Consider the following 19096-nt stretch of genomic DNA (forward strand, 5'->3'; position numbering starts at 1 on the left):
TCCATGACAGTCACGGGATCTCCGAGTGGTGGATCACAAGGGGCATGTGAAATCGGCCCCGGGGGGGGATCGCATATCACATGCGTGTGGGGGATGGCCCGGACTCATGTTTTGCGACGTCATGTAAGTAGATCAGCTCGGCACGAAGCTACTCATATATTCAATATGTTTTCAGATGTTGTTTACATAACCCTGTTATTCCGGAGCTTCTGGATATGATATCGACATCAGGATGGGTCTCCACGAATGAGGAACAGGTGAATCCATACATGCACTTTTGTCGGAGTATTCTACTTCATAAATCCAAAAAAGGGAGCTTATCACAATCAACTCCCCTGATAGCTCAGCTGGAAGAGCGCAAGACTGTAATTGCCCTGTTCTGCAAGGAACTTGTTATCTTGAGGTCCCTGGTTCGATCCCGGGTCAGGGGATTATTTTTTATTCCAGTTTTTTATTTTTGTGCTACATCATAAACTTACGTGTCTGGTGGTGATTGTTCACACAACGAACTACTTTGGACTAACACGATGGCCGCAAACTCCTCTATGGTCGCGGATATCAACCTCCTATCAGAATTTCTCAGCGACAATCAATTACCCGATCTCTCCACCACATCCTCAGTCGACTGCATTGTCATATGCGCCTCAGCCGTTCTCCACAGTGCCGAGGTCCTCTTTCAGACTCTTCAGCAAAGACCATCTCTTACCAAAGCTCTCGTACTGTGTGGCGGTATCGGGCACTCGACCAATCTCCTGTATGATGCAGTAAAATCCCATCCAGTCTATTCACGCATCGCCGATGAGATCCAGGGTCTCCCTGAAGCCAAAGTTCTCGAACGAATTCTAGATGAGTTCTTCGATCGATCTCTCATCACCAAAGAAGGATGTCAGATTCTCCTTGAACCCCAATCTACGAATTGCGGACAGAATGCTTCATTCTCTCGCAAAGTCCTCGATGAAGCGGGCTTTCAGGCACCAGCCACTTGCATTATCATTCAGGACCCCACGATGATGCTCAGGACCAAGGCATCATTTGAGAAGGCTTATGAGGGTACCCAAACTCCGGTCTCGATTGTTAGTTGCCCAGTATTTGTGCCCCAAGTGCAATTGTCCCGTGATGGAGCCATTGAGTATTCAGACATGTCGCCGCCGTCCGAGTTGTGGTCACAAAGTCGGTTTTTGGAGCTGATCATGGGCGAAATACCGAGGTTGAGAGACGATAAAGATGGTTATGGTCCTCAGGGGCGTGGTTTCATTGCTCATGTGGATGTTCCAAGCCATATTGAGGCCGCTTGGTCTCGACTACAAGTGGTGGCTAAGAGCTCTAGATAGGGATACGGAGATACCGAGTGCCAATAAAGAACACGAAACAGAGACGTTTTATGTACTGTATGCATTGGAGGCTAAGTACATAATTAACGGCGATATGATGGGAACCGAGGCATCAAAATGCAGATCCCGTGCACGTACCTGCAATGCAAGTACGGTATACATACTCCGTACATATAACCCCACTACGATATGCCATATCAACAACATAGCAGTTGGGAGTGAACTTCCAGGTGGTTTCAACAGGGTTTATAAAAAGTACTAAAATCTTGGAAAGAAATAAAAAAAAATGATCCCCTGACCCGGGATCGAACCAGGGACCTCAAGATAACAAGTTCCTTGAAGAACAGGGCAATTACAGTCTTGCGCTCTTCCAGCTGAGCTATCAGGGGATGTGATTGGTTGATTGGCCCATTTGAGTATTATAATCTAAAACCGCCCGACCTGGCTCAAGCAATATCCCCTTCAACCGAATTACAACCTTGAAAGGCTTAATTTCTTGTCAAAGACAAAAAGTATAGACCCATTAATTGTTTCACATGGGCGTATCCAGATAAGCCGGCGGCAAAACACCCTCCAACGCAGCTTTGATCTGAAGCGCCAACGTCCCCGAGTGCCACCGATGTTGCTGTGTATAGCCACCCATAACCCAAAAGCCATCAAGGCGTGACTGCCTCTTCCACAAGCCACGGATCTCGCCCTCGGAATCAATGCCCCATGTGGCCTCAATGCGAGCCGCAATCTCGCGAGGGCCGAGCTTCTGCGTACCATTGGCCTCGCCGATCTTATCATTCCGGAAACTGCTAGAAGCCTGACTTGCAGAGCTGCCTAGGATCTCAATAGCAGTTTCGCGCACATTTTTATCGGAAAATCCCGTACACCATATGACAGCATCCACGTCAACATGGCTGCCATCCGAAAACCGCAGCCCCGTCGCCGTGTATGCAACAGGCTCAACATTAGCCTTGATACCAGCCTTGCCTTCTTCCAGTATCTTGGTACCGCCCACATCAACATAACGCCCACATCAACATAATGCCCACCAGCACGCTCAATCAGATTCTGCATCAAAGCACATTTGGGGTTGGTGCTGTCCAGAACGGGAAATCCAGTTGCCGCCAGAGCTTTGTAGCGATCCGGCTCCTGTGATGCGAAAAGCGCAAGCAAGCCGCGGGCGAGCTGGGCGTCTATGAATGACGGGAGTGTCATAAAAATGTTATCTGCGCGCTCAACACTCCTGTTATAGGCACCTAGGCTGGCTGGGTGATCGAGGTGCTCCACTGGGATCATATACGTCGGAGAACGAACGTTTATTGTTGTTTGGGGTCCTGCGGCGTGGCAATCCCTGAGGATATCGAAGGCTGTATTGGCGGAGCTAATTATGATAGCTAACTATAGTAGAAGTAACGCGGTCAATCTCGATTCCGCCAGTTTATTTTTCGGTGGGGCTTCACCCACCTTCGCTCCTTTCTCCTTCAGTTTCTCGGCATTCTTATATTGCTCTGAATAGATGCTGATACCTTTATACAGGTGGCTATCTACTATCGATGGTATATTCATTTTTTGGGAGCCAATACCTATGGCCATAACAACGTATTTAGAGATTACTGTACGTTAACCAGCAGGAGTCTGGAACTTTACCACCCACCGCTTAGTCGATAGATCATACTCTATCCATTGAATCTGTGCCGAAGTGATCATATTGAGATTAAAAGCCTTAACATATCGTTGTACCTAGGAAGCCAAATCCTCTTTCGACAGACGGTAGGGAGTTAAAAGCTTCTTGTCATGCTCTAGTTTCCAGATTTCATATCAGTCACGCTTAGTCGGATATTAAGATATGAGAAACTTACCCATATAGGGCAAGTGGCACAGTGAAGTGGGGACATGGAAATGCATACAGTCATAGCGGAGAGTCCAGTTGTCCCCTATCTAAGCATTGCGCTCAGCCATAACACTCTTAACCCCCAGGGCTTTAAGGCGTACAGCAAAGGCTATAGCCCTTTAATATCAAGTGGCAGGTTAGTATGGATATTGTTCGAAGCTTTTTCGCTTTCTTACGCATTTCCGCCTCCGATTATAAAGACATCAGTCTCAAAGCTCTCAGTGCCACCGAGTTGTCTACCGGGAGAATAAAGCAAGGTCTCATTCTCTTTCTACAAGTATAGTTCTTTCAAGATAGTACTCAGAACCCAGATCTTCCACTCGACTGTCTCATTAGCGCCCTTGACCGGTAAGAGCATCATCTTTCCTTTACAGGTTACTACTAGCGAGCTGGTTTAGAAGGCAATTCCACAGTCAATGGATTGCTATATATGAAAAGTCAGCTACCCTTCACCGGGCTCGATTTCCACCAACTCATTTTCTTACAAGAACTAGCGTCGCTAGGAAGAATATAGCCCCGCCATCGACCGTTATATCTCCCTTAATGGCCCTCAGCTTATTAGTATCCAACAGACTAGCGGCAATTGTGCCTAGTATTTTGAATGTCCGCAGGTGGTACGTCAGTGCTAGCTAGTCCTTCTAGTATGCCTGGCCCTTCCAGAAGCAGTCTTTAAGCGCTCAGGTCCACCGATGTTGGCCGCTCATGCAACGGCTTAGTGCTGTGGCGGCCCGTGTCCCTCGGTGAGACCTATAAGGCCTATATATTCCCTAGGGCTTCGATACCCTTTGATACCTTAGATATCACCTCTTGCTTCGTCGAGGTGACAAATGGTCTTCAAAAAATGAGCTATAGTACTGTGATTCGGAAAGGATCGCATTACCTGCTACAAACAGCAGAAGGAGCCGCCCAGAAGGGGCAAAGCTCAAGAATCAGCGCTTGAACGCAAGCACGGAGGCACGAAGCCTCGAAAGAAACTAATGCACAAAGAATTGGGGCGTGAAACCCCAGGAAAGAACCGTAACTAACCCCAGGGACCCGCACGATCACTTGGCCTTATTCAAGATGTCGGTCGAGGCAGAACTACCACTATCAGTTTCCTCCTCAGAAGTCTCATCCTCCTGCGACCACCATCCTTTCGAGATAGCCACCGCACGCATCGCGTCATAGTCATGGGAAGTACGTGCGCGAACCTCGCGGAGTCGCTCAAAAACGTCCATGAACCAATGCTCGTTTTCGGCACGGTATACCATGGGCCAATCCAGGGGAGTCTGATACAAGACGGAATCAAAAACAGGGCCTGAGCGAGGAGTCGCATCTACCCGTCTGGGAGGCTCAGGAGTCTCCTTGGTCTTCTTCTTCTTCTTCTTCTTCTTCTTCTTCCGCTTACCAGCCTTCTCCTTCTCGGCAGAGGACTCCTCTGCCGCACGCTTCTTACCGGGAGTCGAAGGTCCCGCAACAGCCTTACCCTTGCCCTTACTCTTGTCGTCACCACTAGTCACGGCCGGGGCGGGAACGCCGGCCTTAGCCTTTATGGCAGCCTGACGAGCGGCCTCGTGACGAGCTAAATTGGGGTGCTTCAGGAGAATGCTGTTCGGCTGGAACAAGGAAACAAGTCTATACACCCAGCGGGGTGTATCGGAGGAATCGCCGGAGGCACCTGGAAACGTTAGCAACCGAACGGACAAGTATAGGCTCGGAAGGAAACTCAAGGAGGGAACACTTATTAGCGGCGCCCGAATACTGGCAGCAAGCGCACGCCAATGACCACTGAAAACCCGAGCTAGGCAGAAAAACGATACGACATGAGACGAAAGGACCATTTCCGCGAGAACAAGGGACGCACGCTGCCCCGGAAGGAGCCTCATGTCCAATCAGCTGGCCTAGCGCCGCCCGAGCGTTCACGAGCGAGGAAACACGAGGAGGCTTATTCACCCGCCAGTCGAGTGAAGGGCGTTGCGGGTCCACACGGGACCACAACTGATCGGTAGCACTCGCAGAGAGACGAGCGAGGATAGGAAAACCATTAACGTCCACACCGGTGCCTAACGGAACAATTAGCTTCCACAGGAGAACGCCGCAAGAACAAATCACATACCAAGATCCACTTGCGCCGCCGAACGAGCCAGCCCAGCGGGAGCAGCTAGAAGAACGTGCGACCAACTGCCCACTCTGCCATAAGCGGGCACGACAGAGACAACGGGCGTAGGGTCGACCGTCTTCGCGGCACCGCCTCTACCCGCATCACCGGTCGCGGCCCCCTCCTCACTATCATCACCACCGTCTCCCCCCTCACCATCGTCACCAGCATCGCCATTACCATCGTTACCGGCCGAAGCGGCACCCACACCACCGTTGTTGTCGTCATCGTCACTCCCCGCACCATCACCACTACTAGTGCCACCAGCCGCGGCACCTCCACCTAGAGCTCCGAGAGCCTCAGGCGGGGCCGGGGAGAGAGGGAAGGCGTCTATCACACCCAGCACTTCTCGAACGCGCCGAACGGCCATGTTCTCGAATGAACGACCACGTACGCCCCGCTCCAGGGAATCCACGATTTCGATGCTGACGTCTGAGATGTCAATAGGCCCAGACGGGTCCAAATCGTCGGTAAGGGCCCGCATCTTAACCGCCCACGCCTCGAGCCGAGCCGCAAGAGTGAGTTCTCTGTCGAAAGGACCCGGTTCTGCCGCACAGTAAGCCTGCACAATCTCGGAAACGCGACCAGGCTCAGGGATGGAGTCCGTATGACTCCGTCTAGCTATAGCAAAGGCTTCCTCCGTCCCCCGCGCGTTGTCAAATGTCGAAGAACGCGTTCGTCGACTCATTGTTGATAAATGAAATACCCTAAACGAGAGGAAAAGGTTAGAAATTGATAAAAAACAGAGTGAGACAGAGAGAGACAGGGAGAGAGAAGAGAGAAAGAGAGGAAGAGAGAAGTGAGGACAGGAAGGAAGAACAATCACCTGCCAGAGGGGGGTATACGCATCTATAGAAGCTCACAGTGAGGGCCTCAAAGACAACCCACGGACCAAAACAGGTCGATTTTGCACCTTGAAGGCTCCTTCTTTATCTACACTATATCGCTACCCTTCTCTTTGATCCCTCGTGGGGTTATTTTTACACCTTCGCTTTGCACAAAGCCCTTTATGGCCCAAAATAGGACTCTGGGAAGATGAAACGTCTCTCAAAGGCCTTTGTGAAGCTATTCTAGGAAAACTTGCCAAGAAATTCCCTTTGTTTGCACGTATATGACTATGCGTGCCCGAACGGGTTCGACCACACACTACCGTTCTTTGACAGACTTCTGGGCTCAGGATTTTGCTCACGTGAGCCGCTCAGAGAAACGGAGGACCGATTTCCGATTCAGTGGGGGAGGATGAGATCCCAGAAGCCCCTTTTCTTATGTAACTTAACACTTTTAGCACTTATATTTTCTATGCGGGACCCCACGGTCCCGCCCGGGCCCGCTTCGGCGCCCATGGGTGCTCTCGCACCCTGTAGTTAGCTGTACTTAACCGTTGGATATCCCAACTAAATAGAAACCATGCGATCCTTTCCGAATCACAGTACTTCGCTAGTGGTTAATAGGTACTCATCTATACGGGAAATACGCCTCTATAGTTAAAACCTCGGAGGTATCTAGTAGGGAGTAACTAATCTTTAGGTCTAAACCTTTAATTGATCGGCAGTGGTATATCCGCTATCGGGTCTTCAACATTACGTCTCCGGTGGGTCGACCAACTTTACACAATTTATATTATTTTTCAAAATCCTTTTAGAAGTCAGGAAGAGAAGCCAAAGATCATAGATCAGTATCCTAAATTCTAATATACTACAGATCTAGTTCTACTTACTGATATTAATTACCAAAGGCTTTGAAGAGAACGCCTATAGGGGAGCATCATTTGTAGAAGGCAGATAATTGTTTATCAATATTTTAATATTATTCCTCGCTTATCGTGGTCTCTATGAACTTCTAGGTTATTTGATATAGAATACTACTCGTACCTTTATACTATCTTTGAAACTCCGCCATTCAAATGGGTTGATTGTATGGGATATATATATTTTACACGGGATGTGGATCCGCACCTCCATGTTCCCCGTAACCTAAAAGATGTATATATATAATTTCTACGGAGTATATACTATCTCTTCCGTTAGAGGCTCATTATGTCCACTTAACTAGATATGAACTGGGAGCCCGGGTTGGTTGATCCGGGTCTCTTCTCTGTTAGAGGTCGGTCATCGCTTCTACGGCCTCTTATATCGGGACACAAGAAGACTAAGGTTGTTGATATTCCCTTGAAGCCTTCTTCAGATCTCCCTAATTAGCGATATTACAAATTTCAGATATACCAGAAAAAGGCAAGGAAGCAAATCGTTTAAGGAATATACCAACATCGTACGTGTTTTAAGTACACAAGCGGGTAAAGAGGACTAAGCGGAACTTGCACGAGCTTAGGTATCTGGTCTGAACCACCAGTATATCAATGCGGCCGTCAGAACGAGGATGATCACATGGAAAGAGAAAGAGGCCACTATGCCCGAACACTATTATACTGGTTCGTCAGATATTGGGCACTGGTCAATGTTAATCTTGCTTGGGATTTTAGGTAGATTGAAGGGCAGCCTCAGCGAAGCCGAATCCGTGGCATCGGCCGTTAAAGCGTAAATAAATATAGAGGAACTACCCCATATGGCACAGGGCGCCGAAGGCAAGTATCCTTGGTATACTAGCGCGGCATTGTACTATAACCTCGATTTTGACACTTCCTACAGTAGTATTCGTTAGAGGTCAGGGACCAATAAAAATAAATCAAGATGTATTTTTTCTCAAAGCATAGGAAAGCAAAGGACTCTAACTGCGGATATACAGATACCTTGTCTATGTAAGAAAGATAAAGAAAGCCATATACAATCCCGGGTCGGGGGGGGGGGGTTTCCAAAGATATGAGTTGTACATAGGCAATCAATCCAATTAGGCGGGCCGGTTATCTCACGAAGGGAACTTTTGCAAGGAAGAATGTCCCTACATAGACACGTAGGGCTACTCTTACACTAACTACATTATCCTATCTTTACTAGAAAGCCAAATGAAAAGAAAAAAAAAAACAAAAAAACGAAATAAAAAATAATCCCCTGACCCGGGATCGAACCAGGGACCTCAAGATAACAAGTTCCTTGCAGAACAGGGCAATTACAGTCTTGCGCTCTTCCAGCTGAGCTATCAGGGGAGGATATATTATAGGGCCAGATTTAAGAATAATAAGCCAAAAGCATAGACCAAGATAACCAAATCACCTCGCTATCCACCATCCATATTCCCAAGAACCACCAGCCAATATACCTCCTCCAACCAGACCAAAAAATACAACCAAACCAAGCAGATAACCACCCATGTTCCGACGCGCCCTAACCGCCGCCTCAACAGCGTGCGCATCACCCACAAGCACAATAACAAGCGCCTCATCCTGCAAGCTCCAACTCACCCGCCCATCATGGCACCTTGTACGCACACCCGAGCAAGAGCCAAAGCATAAGCCTAAAACGCTCTTCGCTCCTCTTCAATGATACCTTAACCCCAAAATCCAAACCCAAAACTAACCACAAAACCGGACCAACAGAACCCAAGCACCACCCGCCTCTTCACCACGACTCCATTCACAGCTTTCGCAGCATCACCACCAACCAAAAACCCCTCACCATTCCGCCTCTCCGCAAACAAAACCGACTCATCACCTCCCTCCTTCGAAGATGTCTATTACAGCCCTTACCAACCAAAGCGCCAATGGCCACCGGATATGTCCAAGCTGTCGCAGAAACACCAGTTCCGACTTGAGCGCAAGTACCGTCGTCGCGCGGCGCTGAAGTATGCCCGGCCGAAGTTTATGAAGGCTGTTACGCTGGCGCAGTGGGTTGTTATTGGATGTGAGTTTTTCTTCTTGTTGAGATTGCGGGTTTACACGGAGATTGGAGATTGGAGATGAATTGGGTGTAAACCTGCAGTGGATATTGTGCATGGATTTCGAAGAAGGATGCTGACTTTTTATGCTATAGTTGTCATTATCTATTCCGTGCTATTCATGGAGTGGGATACAGATGATACTGCGTTCCATGCGGTAAGTGCCCTGTCTGTCTTGGGGATTATGCGCATTTATATCTTGACTAACATGATTTCGTCTCATAGATTCGGGAGAAATTCTTCGCTGGTGTCCGGGCTGTATTCTCCAGTGCACCGCCTCCTGGCCCGAGAAGGGATCAGAAGGATAATACGGCGTCTGAGCAGAGCTAGTAGTCACATTCATGTCGATTTGTGTCTGATATCGATATTTTGTACAATATTCAACTAGATTCCCTACTTGCATCTACGGCCTACTAGAAAATCTCAAAATCTCAAAATTCAATAAGAAAAACTACTGTCGATTCATTCAATTCTCATATCTGTTCATAGGTCATTTGTCATGAAGAAATCCTGCGGAAGAACAGGCGTCGCTGTACCATGGAGAGAAGGAGAAAGAGACAGGGAAAAGATCATCAGTCTGTCTCTTTCTCGCTTTCTGCTCCGTCGCCTGTGCCAATATTTGGCTTCATTACATCATGTCCGCAGGACTTCTCTGGACAAGGAAATGCAGTCAACATGCCAATAACACCAAGAATGCCAACGCCTGTCAGAGATAACAGACCACCAATAAACTCCAAAGGTCAAGTAAACAAAAAAATACCAACAAGATAAGTTGGGATGGGGCTGCTTGAGGACCAGCCGTAACGCCGAGTCATGATAGTGTGAAAGCCAAAGAAAAGATAGGAAATAAAGACAAGAGAGGAATGGGAAATTCGTTAAATCGAACCGGGGGGTTGCGCACCCGGTTCTTAAAGCCAGCTGCGTAGATCGCTCGACGGGGTAGTCGGGCCAGCAGCTGGACGGTTGTCCGAGAAGTCCAGAGCAAGTTCCAGCCTGGGCGGCCGCTCGTCGATCAGGCCCTTTCTAGGGGAACCCGGCGCGGACTTCTTGGGGGATTTGGTGGGCGAGCCAGGTTCGCCTGCTCGGGGCGGACCTTCGCGCACAAAGGTATAAGGCCAGCCATCATCGGCTGCTGCTGCGACCCAGGTTCGCAGGCAATCATGCACAGAAGAATAGAACTTCTCTTTGCAAGTACGCAGGCTACCACCCATGACTTTCTCAAAACCAGATGCACGGAGCTCATCACGAAGTTGGTTTCGCTCATCAGGGGTGGGCAGCATGGCAATCAGGCCGTTCACAAGATCGAGATGTGCTGCAAGATAGTTGGTCGCATCCCATTCAACACCTCCAACGTATGGGGCAGCCGGAACAGGAGGACGAGGGACTGGGAAGTGGCGCTCGTTGTAAGGACGAGTGTCTACTGGTGTCTTCTCCCCGAAAAGGTCCTCTGACTTGGGGAGGGGAATCACATTCAGGTGATGAAGGAAAATCCAGAAGACTTCCTTGGTCACGTTGGTGACCTCCTTACACCACACTCTATAGGGTCGTGACTGATAAATGTTGGCAATGAAGGCCAGCGGCTGGTTATCCACTGGTGGCGCAGGATCCTTCAGATAAGAAAGGATCTGTTTGGCGCGCTTGGTCGCCAATTCACCAGCCGGAGCAGTGGAGAGCTGCGTGAATAGCAGGTTTGCAATGATTCCTCGAGTGGTGAACTCACTGGGACCCTTCTTTTCCTCGTCAAACAGCATATGCAGCAGAGCGGGGAAAAGCTCTTCCTCGATGGAAGCGAGGTGTGCCAGGGCCACAGATGTAGTGCACAGTGCCTTCAGACAGAGCAATGCCTCGTGCAAAAGGGTGTCTTCATGGTCCTCACTGTAAAACAGGTTAGTTACTGATCGGAATGAAGAGGGAAATAGAATACATACCGCCAGGTCATCTTCATAATTCGGTAGAGAAGCTGTACAATCTCGTCCATTCCTCCTTCAGTGATAAAGTCATTGACCCAATGAACAGTTTCGTTCCGTAGGAGAAGACGCAGCTTGTGCATCTTTCCCACTTCAACCATCTCTGGCTTTTGGATCTCTCTCAAGTAATGCACAAAGTCGGAAGGATCCGCCGCGGTATCGACAGCAGCTGCATCAGCAAGTGATGCCGTTGAAGCATTGGCCGAGAGGGTGGTGTAGACACCGACAGGCTGGGAAAGATCTACAGACCTTGGCCGACGGCTTGATGCTTCACTATCCCGTCGCAACTTTTTACCAGGCGACGAGGGGCCTTTGGTGAAGGTGAATCCGCGGCTCCTAGATCGTGACCGAGAGCCTTTACGGTCCTGAGGCTGGGAGTCTTCTTTGGATTCTTTGCCGCGTCCTCGACGGCTATCACCGGTTCCCGTGCTGAGAGGAGTGATGTTCTCCGTCCGATCTTTCTGGATAAAATCGGCCTTGATATTGGTATCAAGCGAGCGCATCTTGTCTCTCATGTTATGAGGGATATTCCTCGCATCCTAAAGACATGTTAGCCTTGTAATTCAAATTGTATCAAGTATGACCGGGTCAACAAACCAGCAGCTTCTCGAACTCGCTTTCGAGGTCCTTGGAGTTCAGATGCTGATGCACTTCAGCATCTCGCTCCTTTGCATTAAATGCCGAGATAGCAGCCTGTACACGAGAAAGCCGCTTGGGTTCTTCTTTCATGGTAGGCGGGGATGTTTTTCGTGGACTCGGTGGTCCCCTGCTCTTAGAAGAGGCACTATCAGATCGAACAGGGTCGCTTTCTCCCGAAGGTGCGCGCTGCAACCCCAGAATATCCTTCATTTTGCGGTTTCCTGTTAGGATGTCTGACTTGGGGCGAGGTTTGGAATCGCTCGATTTGGCGAGGGAGGGTTGATGGTAGTCATAGAAGTTGCGTTGCTGGCTTGGCCCGTAGCCCTTGGGCGTATAGAGAGAGACCTCGTCCGCCACGGTTCGCCCTAGGTCGACGGTCGAGTTCGGTCTCGAACGACCAGTGGGCTCTTTGTGAACCGAGGCTGAGTCCCGCGACCAGACTGGGGATGGCATATTATCAATCAGGTCGGTCGGGCTGCGGTTTTCTTTATCGCGACTCTGCTTTGAGCCATCCTTTCTTCCCCGTTGGGACCTTTTGAGGATGGCCGAGAGACTGTTGGATGATTTCGCCTTCTTCGGCGACAGATCCTCATTCTGCTCGGGCGTCTCATCCGATTTGCTATCCTTCCGCTCCATGTAATTTCTCAGGGACTTCAATGAGACAGCACTCTTGGTCTTCTTATGTAGGGCACCTTTGCTTTCCTTGCTACCCATCTTTGGCCCGGCCACTCCATGATCGCCCGCATCACGATTGGGGACAATCTCACTGAGCGGGCGGTAGCCGGCAATCAAACCAGGCTCCTCCGTGAATGGGAAAGGGATGTTCTCGGTTGGCTTGCTTCTCTGCAGAGGCCGCGGGGCCACGGCATCGTCGGCTGATTGGTTTCGTTTATGAGTTTTGGACGACATTATGGCCCGAAACATGGACTGTTTGGTAGGGGATCGGTTCGCATCGTCAAAGATTTGGGGACCAGAGGTACTCGCAGCCATTGCTATCCTCTTTGACCAGCAACTAAATACATCTTGTTAGCAGCTGGAGTGGATGAAGACCTGCGGAGGGGAACGGGTAGTTGCAGTTTGAACTCACGGGATCTGTGGAAACAAACGCAGAATAAAACAACAACGCGGGCACAAAAGGAAAAGGGTGATAGTCAAGTATAACCCTTAAATTTCAACAAAGAACAAAAAGGCGGGGAAGCAGATAGGCCTGGTGGAAGGAAAAGAGAAGATCAGACGATGGGCAAGCTGGGGAATTTGAAGAATTAACGGCGCCTTGCTGCCAACAGCAACCGTCATCGAGTATCAAGATATTGATCCACTTGCCTTGACTTAGCGTGTGAGACGATCCTTGGGGTTGGCTGGATTGATGGTGGAGGAGTAAACAACGTGCGGGTAAAGAGGTTGCGAGGGGCAACCAAGGGACTTGGCGGTGAACATGGGTATTAACCTTCGATGTACTTAGACAGGACATGTCATATTGCATATTATTGTATTTATTGCCCATTCATTTGGGGGGATTTGGGGTTATTTTAGGTATGCATACAGTCCTTGCATGTTCTTTTTTCTTTGTTTTGTTTTGTTTTGTTTTGATTGTTATTGTTATTTTTGTTATTCCTGTTGAATCGGGGTGGATTGTATGTGGATTATACGTAGATATATTGGATAGATCCTTGATTGGCATATTGGCATATTGGCATTACTGGATACATCTACTTAAAAAATATAATATCTATATTTCACTTCTCTTATAGAGTTTACCTATGTTAGTTTGCAATTGTCATTCCTCTTTGTTATTCTTAACCACAACATCCAACTCATCTGTGCCGATGCCGGCAGGACTGGCCTAATTGAGAATAAATACATTGTGTTTACATGCACTTATGTAGAGTAACTCCCAAGCCACTTCCCCCCGATCTTCTGATCATATTTTATGTAGACTGTGCATACAAGTATGACTCCGACCGTTTACTGTTTGTGTGGAATTCCATCTACCGTTTGCGACCTCCGGTGGCAAGACATTAAGGCACTTAAACCTCAAAACCCTTAACATAAAAAGACACAAATCAAGAAGAGTAGAATCACGGGGATTTGAAGCGATAACTCAAGTGAGACAAGTGTGGTTTACATACTCCATACGGGTTTCCTGTTCTAGAACGGGAAACGAACATCGGGCGGTTTCGGACTCAGGATTTCCCCAAGTTACCCATTGAATGTTGACCTTCTTTGGCACCCCAGAATCCAAGGCTTAGTTGAAGAAATCATCAACATCCACAGAGCCAAGACAATTGAGCCAAGACAACCGAGCCAAGCCTGCAACCATGAATTGCCCCTCGCGGACCGACGACACACTTCAAAACCCGAGCTGGAATCAAAGCCCACCGCCCTTCAGTCCGGACACCACTACGCGGAATGACTTCAATGGTCTCGCCAATTCCAGAGTCCATCGCAGACATGCCAATTCTGCAAATGCAGCAGGTGATGATCCGTTATCCATCGATGACAGACCCAACAGTCAGCAAGATCGAGACCCCGGAAAGGAAAAGGTGCCAAGCGGCGAAGTGATCGCTGCCGACCCGGGAGGTGATTCACCCCCGAGGAGCAGCGGATCACCTCGCCAACCTTTTTTTACTTTCTTGACGTCTTCTACTCTGAACTGCGCTCAAACTCTGGTTAAATTCAGCCGTTTCATCGGTCCTGGTTTCCTCATCGCTGTCGCCTATATCGACCCCGGAAATTATGCCACCGATGTCGCAGCCGGTGCAGACTTCAAGTACTCCTTGTTGTTCATCGTTCTGCTTTCCAACCTATTTGCGATCCTTCTGCAGTCCCTGTGTATCAAGTTGGGCTCTGTGACTGGTCTGAACCTGGCCGAAAATTGCCGAGAGCATCTTCCGAAATGGATGGTGATTATTCTCTATATCCTCGCAGAAGCGGCCATTATCGCAACTGATATTGCAGAGGTGAGTGTCACGTTTTGGCCCAGAGCATTTGAATCGATGTACTGACAAACTTGAAAGGTGGTTGGATCAGCGATCGCGTTGAACTTACTGTTGCATATCCCCTTGGTAGCTGGTTGTGCTATCACATTGGTGGATGTTCTTTTCATTCTCATTTTCTACCGACCCAATGGCAAGATGTGGGGGCTTCGACTGTTCGAGTTCTTTGTCATGGCTTTGGTGTTAGGTGTTGTTGTTTGCTTTTGCATTCAGCTCTCTCTCGTAAAGGACCAGTCGGTTGGCGAAGTATTCCGCGGATACCTGCCATCTTCGGCCATCGTTCAATCCGAAGGGTAAGTCTATTCAATCTGCCTCGTCGCTGCCCCCGCAAAATTTCTCAGCTACTAACGCACCTACAGTCTTTACCAAAGCTGTGGAATTCTCGGTGCCACTGTTATGCCACACTCTCTATTTCTTGGTAGCGGCGTGGTTCAATCCCGTCTCAAGGAATTCGACGTCAATTCTGGTTACGTGGAGACTACAGTGCCTCTAGGCAACGCCGACGGCGAAGTCAAATATCGCCCGTCGATCCATGCAATCCGCGGCTGCATGAAGTACTCGATCATTGAGTTGTCACTGTCACTTTTTACTTTCGCCCTATTTGTGAACAGCGCAATCCTAATTGTCGCGGGTGCGGCTCTCTATGACGTTCCTGACGGAGGCAATGCCGACCTCTTCGGAATTCACGACTTGCTCTCCAAGTCGATCGCACCAGCTGCCGGCTTGGTATTTGCTCTCGCCCTGCTGCTATCGGGTATTTCCGCTGGAATTGTCTGCACAATTGCCGGCCAAATGGTGAGCGAGGGGATGCTGAACTGGACCATTCGACCATGGCTTCGAAGACTCATCACTCGCTCGATCAGTATCATTCCCAGCATCATCATTGCTGCGGCTGTTGGCAAGGAGGGTCTTGACAAGACCTTGACTGCGAGCCAGGTTGTCTTGAGTGTTATTTTACCATTTGTTTCAGCGCCACTTATCTGGTTCACTTGTCTCAATCGCTACATGTCCGTTCGGACCGAAGAACCTTCCGAGCGAGAGGGTGAAGTTGATGTGATGACAGTTCCGATGCGGAATAACCTACTCACTTCGGCGGTTACAGTTCTTGTGTGGGTTGTCATCGTTGTGATGAATGTGGCTCTGCTGGTGCTGGTGGGTATGGGCAAGGCATCTTAATCTCTAGTTATGCTTTGCATGACACAGAAGATGCATATCTGGGACGATAGGAATGACCTAGCACGTCACTGATTGCAGCAAAAACAGATCCATGGAGCATGGAAATGCATATGCTAATTGCTATGGTATGACGCATGGATGGAATGAGTGGTTAAAATATGATATGAGCGTAGCTTATTGCAAGTTAAAATAAACACCCAATCAACTCCACTGCCTGTGCCTTGACACAGAGAAGAACACCTAGTTGCCGCTAAACAAAAGCACGCTTTAACATTAATCTTATCCAAGTCCGCCGGCGGCCTCCTTGACCTTATGTTGCTCAGGCGGCTCATCAATAAACTGCGGGGGCGCCACCTCATCTTGTAAGAAGCTCGGCATAGCACTCTCACCCATGCTGCTCTCGAACATGGATTCCTCGCCCAGCGCCTCAAGCTCCGCATCCAACTCGGCCTCATCGACATCCTCAGGGACATCATAGGCCCGGGAGATACTTTCTTGAATCTCATTCCCGACCTCCATCAGATCCGCCATCTCATCCTGCATCTGCTCGATCTTATCCACATCGACCTTTCCATACTGCTTCTTGAGTTCCTTGGTCGTGGTCTTCATCGCATCCACCGTCGTCATCACATTCTTCAAATTATCCTGCATCATCCCCGCCTGCTCCATGTTCCATGATTGTTGGGAGAGCTGGTCGCGCTGCGCCTCGTATTGTTTTCGTCGCTGAAGGACCTTGAGCGCTTTCTGTCGGAGGGCATTCTTGCCCGGCCCGTCGCGCATCTTGGCGATCTTGGTTTGGTATGTGGAGAGTTCGGAGTTGAGCGCTGCTAGTTTGACATCTATGCTGGAAACTCGAGTGTCGACCTGTTCTATTGTTAGTGGGGTTATCTTGAGGGGCGGGGATGGATGCCTTGGATCGGGCTTGTGCGGGCATCGTACATTGCCAATAGCGCCTTCAAGAGTCGGCTTGGGGCCTGCACTCTTTGTGCCGAATAGTCGGTTCATGATGGTGGGTTGGGGGGGGGGGGGGGTTATTATTGAAAGGTGAGGGTGAGGGCAAATAGGCAGCGGACTTTGAGAGCGATTCCAGACCGCGCGTGGCCAGTGCTCAATAAAACCGCGATGGGTGGGCCGAGGTGGTGATTAACCAATAGCTGGGATAGAGCTGGGAAGAGCTGGCGAAAGTATAGAATAAACGAGAAGTCTTGAATTATTTCCTATGTAAGTAAATACGTTATGTACGTAGACCGGATTGCCTGGAGCTACTTCTTGGCTTTCCCTTTCCGTTTTGGTCCTGAGGTCATGCCGCTTTTCCCTCAGAGTAAAACTGAGCACGACCCTTTATTAGATAAGCTCACTGATCTCCCGAGGTCCCGGGAGGTCCACTTGGGGGCTGCGTGAACCTGTGGCCTGGGTGCCCACCTGAACTGATATCCTTTCGAGGGGCCTTGGCTCTGAACCTCCCTTGTCAAGTTCAGCCATCTTCCTGGTTGAGCTTAAGTATGATAAGCTTACAGAAGAGATACTGCCTGCTTCCTACCGGACCTAGGTCTGGATTCTGGAAGGACAAGCTAGACTTAACAAGGGTATTGTTCAAAACTAGTTGCGTCTTGGTCTTTGCGCATGACATGTACAAACTTGTGGATTGTGATCGAAAAGTACCAATAAAAAATAAAAAAGTCATCGCCCGGAGGCGATCCGGCAGCTTGAGATCAAACGGCACTCAAACTGAGGATGGACGGGGATCCAAAGTAGCGGTGCCAAATGGTTGCCAACGACAACCGCTAGGCCAAATGCCCGCCCATCCGTTCATATATATTGAGCAGTGCTATTTCTCATACGAAATGAAAATAAAAAACGAATTGAATTCAAAAACCTACATTCTCCAAGTTGATTTCCTAAACATAACTGCTCCATTTCCCTTCACACCAAGCCCAGAACTTATTCCCATAACCCAGACCCCCTTCCTCCTTGGTATCCCCGGCCTTGATGATATCCTGTCGCGGAGTAGCTTCATTGAGGCGGATCCGGCCCCAGGGAATGATGTACGAACCGCTCTTTTCTAACGTGACATCGGGCGAGAGTCCAGCATAAAGTTCCGTGTACGCGCCGTAGATCGCATCACTCAGGAGAACCTTGTTCAAGACGAACATGACGGCTGCAGGGGTCCCATTGAAGGAAGCTGTTTTCAAGAAGCCCGGGTTTAGACAAACACTGATGATTCCATCCTTGGCGTATCGACGAGCAAATTCCCGACTGAGGATCCAGGTGCCCGCTTTGGATGCCCCGTAGTTCTCAGTGCGGTCCTTCGTTCCTTTGTCTAAAAGGTCGAAATTTATGCCGTTGGGTGGTGAGCCGGCCTCTGCCAGAGCGCTCGATGTCCAGATAACACGAGTCTTGCCAGTCCCGCCGGAAGCAGCGGCGGCGGCGGCGGCGCGCAGCTGTGGGAGGAGGAGTTTAGTAAAAAGAAGTGTCGCAATACAGTGCATTCCTATCATAGGCTCGAAGTCTTGGGCTGTGCGTTGGCCGATCGTGACGGCGTTAGCGCCGGTGCCGGCATTGTTCCACAGCACATCTAGCTTATCCTCCTGCTTCGCGAAGCTTTCTGCTGCTGCTTTGACGACCAAGAGATCGTTCAGGTCCAGATGCAGGAACTTCAGTTCGCCACTGGTATTCTTAGATGTCGATGCCTCAGTGATCGTTTTGATGACCGCTTCTGCTTTGGTCTGCGAGTTCAAGATGGTTAGGAGAGTTGGGAGCCAAAAGACAAGTGTCTGGACTCACCTGAGATCGAGAAGCCATATAGACAGTTGCTCCGCCGGTGTAGAGGATCTTGCACAGCTCAAGTCCAATACCTGCATTCCCACCTGTCACAATAAAAACGCGACCATTTTGCGAGCCTGGGGGGACGTTTGCCTCAGTGAAAGCTGGAGCAGGAGGATATGCTTGGGTTAGGGTGGCGCGGAGGCTTGAAAAGGGCGCCATGCTTTTGCATTGATGAACATATGATACTCGTGATATAGAAACATTTGGCTCATGCTTGCGGTTTATGTCTTATAAGGAAGATATCATAAGGAAGATATCACAAGGAAGATATCAAAAGGAACAGACTCCAAATTAGCTCGGGTGGATTTCTAATG

The 19096-nt window shown here is 49.3% G+C and overlaps 9 protein-coding genes across 9 annotated transcripts; 3 read left to right on the forward strand and 6 right to left on the reverse strand.

Moving 5' to 3' along the window:
- Window positions 1–527: 527 nt before the first annotated feature.
- On the forward strand, window positions 528–1331 carry N7455_012010 (YdcF family protein; the record flags this gene model as incomplete). The annotated part of the gene is made up of 1 exon (XM_040953881.2): window positions 528–1331. The coding sequence occupies one exon, from the start codon at window positions 528–530 to the stop codon at window positions 1329–1331; it is 804 nt and encodes a 267-aa protein (XP_040815768.2).
- Window positions 1332–1863: 532 nt separating this feature from the next.
- N7455_012011 (uncharacterized protein) lies at window positions 1864–2618 on the reverse strand (the record flags this gene model as incomplete). Its single annotated transcript, XM_065606798.1, has 2 exons — window positions 1864–2312; window positions 2372–2618. 2 exons carry the CDS (start codon window positions 2616–2618, stop codon window positions 1864–1866), a joined length of 696 nt encoding a protein of 231 aa, XP_065459964.1.
- Window positions 2619–4256: 1638 nt separating this feature from the next.
- On the reverse strand, window positions 4257–6038 carry N7455_012012 (uncharacterized protein; the record flags this gene model as incomplete). The annotated part of the gene is made up of 3 exons (XM_065606799.1): window positions 4257–4870; window positions 5031–5255; window positions 5309–6038. 3 exons carry the CDS (start codon window positions 6036–6038, stop codon window positions 4257–4259), a joined length of 1569 nt encoding a protein of 522 aa, XP_065459965.1.
- A 2575-nt stretch (window positions 6039–8613) lies between these two features.
- On the forward strand, window positions 8614–9508 carry N7455_012013 (uncharacterized protein; the record flags this gene model as incomplete). Its single annotated transcript, XM_040953826.2, has 4 exons — window positions 8614–8724; window positions 8841–9144; window positions 9274–9335; window positions 9404–9508. 4 exons carry the CDS (start codon window positions 8614–8616, stop codon window positions 9506–9508), a joined length of 582 nt encoding a protein of 193 aa, XP_040815640.2.
- A 434-nt stretch (window positions 9509–9942) lies between these two features.
- Window positions 9943–12774, reverse strand: N7455_012014 (uncharacterized protein; the record flags this gene model as incomplete). Its single annotated transcript, XM_040953786.2, has 3 exons — window positions 9943–11053; window positions 11107–11684; window positions 11743–12774. 3 exons carry the CDS (start codon window positions 12772–12774, stop codon window positions 10087–10089), a joined length of 2577 nt encoding a protein of 858 aa, XP_040815727.2. The 3' UTR covers window positions 9943–10086.
- Window positions 12775–12776: 2 nt separating this feature from the next.
- N7455_012015 (uncharacterized protein) lies at window positions 12777–13080 on the reverse strand (the record flags this gene model as incomplete). Its single annotated transcript, XM_065606800.1, has 2 exons — window positions 12777–12876; window positions 12968–13080. 2 exons carry the CDS (start codon window positions 13078–13080, stop codon window positions 12777–12779), a joined length of 213 nt encoding a protein of 70 aa, XP_065459966.1.
- Window positions 13081–13995: 915 nt separating this feature from the next.
- Window positions 13996–15956, forward strand: N7455_012016 (NRAMP family metal ion transporter; the record flags this gene model as incomplete). The annotated part of the gene is made up of 3 exons (XM_040953964.2): window positions 13996–14744; window positions 14802–15073; window positions 15140–15956. The coding sequence occupies exons 1-3, from the start codon at window positions 14103–14105 to the stop codon at window positions 15954–15956; spliced, it is 1731 nt and encodes a 576-aa protein (XP_040815755.2). The 5' UTR covers window positions 13996–14102.
- A 279-nt stretch (window positions 15957–16235) lies between these two features.
- N7455_012017 (putative SNF7 family protein (Cta1)) lies at window positions 16236–16961 on the reverse strand (the record flags this gene model as incomplete). Its single annotated transcript, XM_040953961.2, has 2 exons — window positions 16236–16820; window positions 16896–16961. 2 exons carry the CDS (start codon window positions 16959–16961, stop codon window positions 16236–16238), a joined length of 651 nt encoding a protein of 216 aa, XP_040815719.1.
- Window positions 16962–17854: 893 nt separating this feature from the next.
- On the reverse strand, window positions 17855–18941 carry N7455_012018 (uncharacterized protein; the record flags this gene model as incomplete). Its single annotated transcript, XM_040953797.2, has 2 exons — window positions 17855–18682; window positions 18741–18941. 2 exons carry the CDS (start codon window positions 18939–18941, stop codon window positions 17855–17857), a joined length of 1029 nt encoding a protein of 342 aa, XP_040815824.2.
- Between the last annotated feature and the right edge of the window lie 155 nt (window positions 18942–19096).

This window comes from Penicillium solitum, assembly GCF_028829755.1.
Source record: "Penicillium solitum strain IBT 25940 chromosome Unknown utg000009l_segment0_segment0, whole genome shotgun sequence".
NCBI lineage: Eukaryota > Fungi > Ascomycota > Eurotiomycetes > Eurotiales > Aspergillaceae > Penicillium > Penicillium solitum.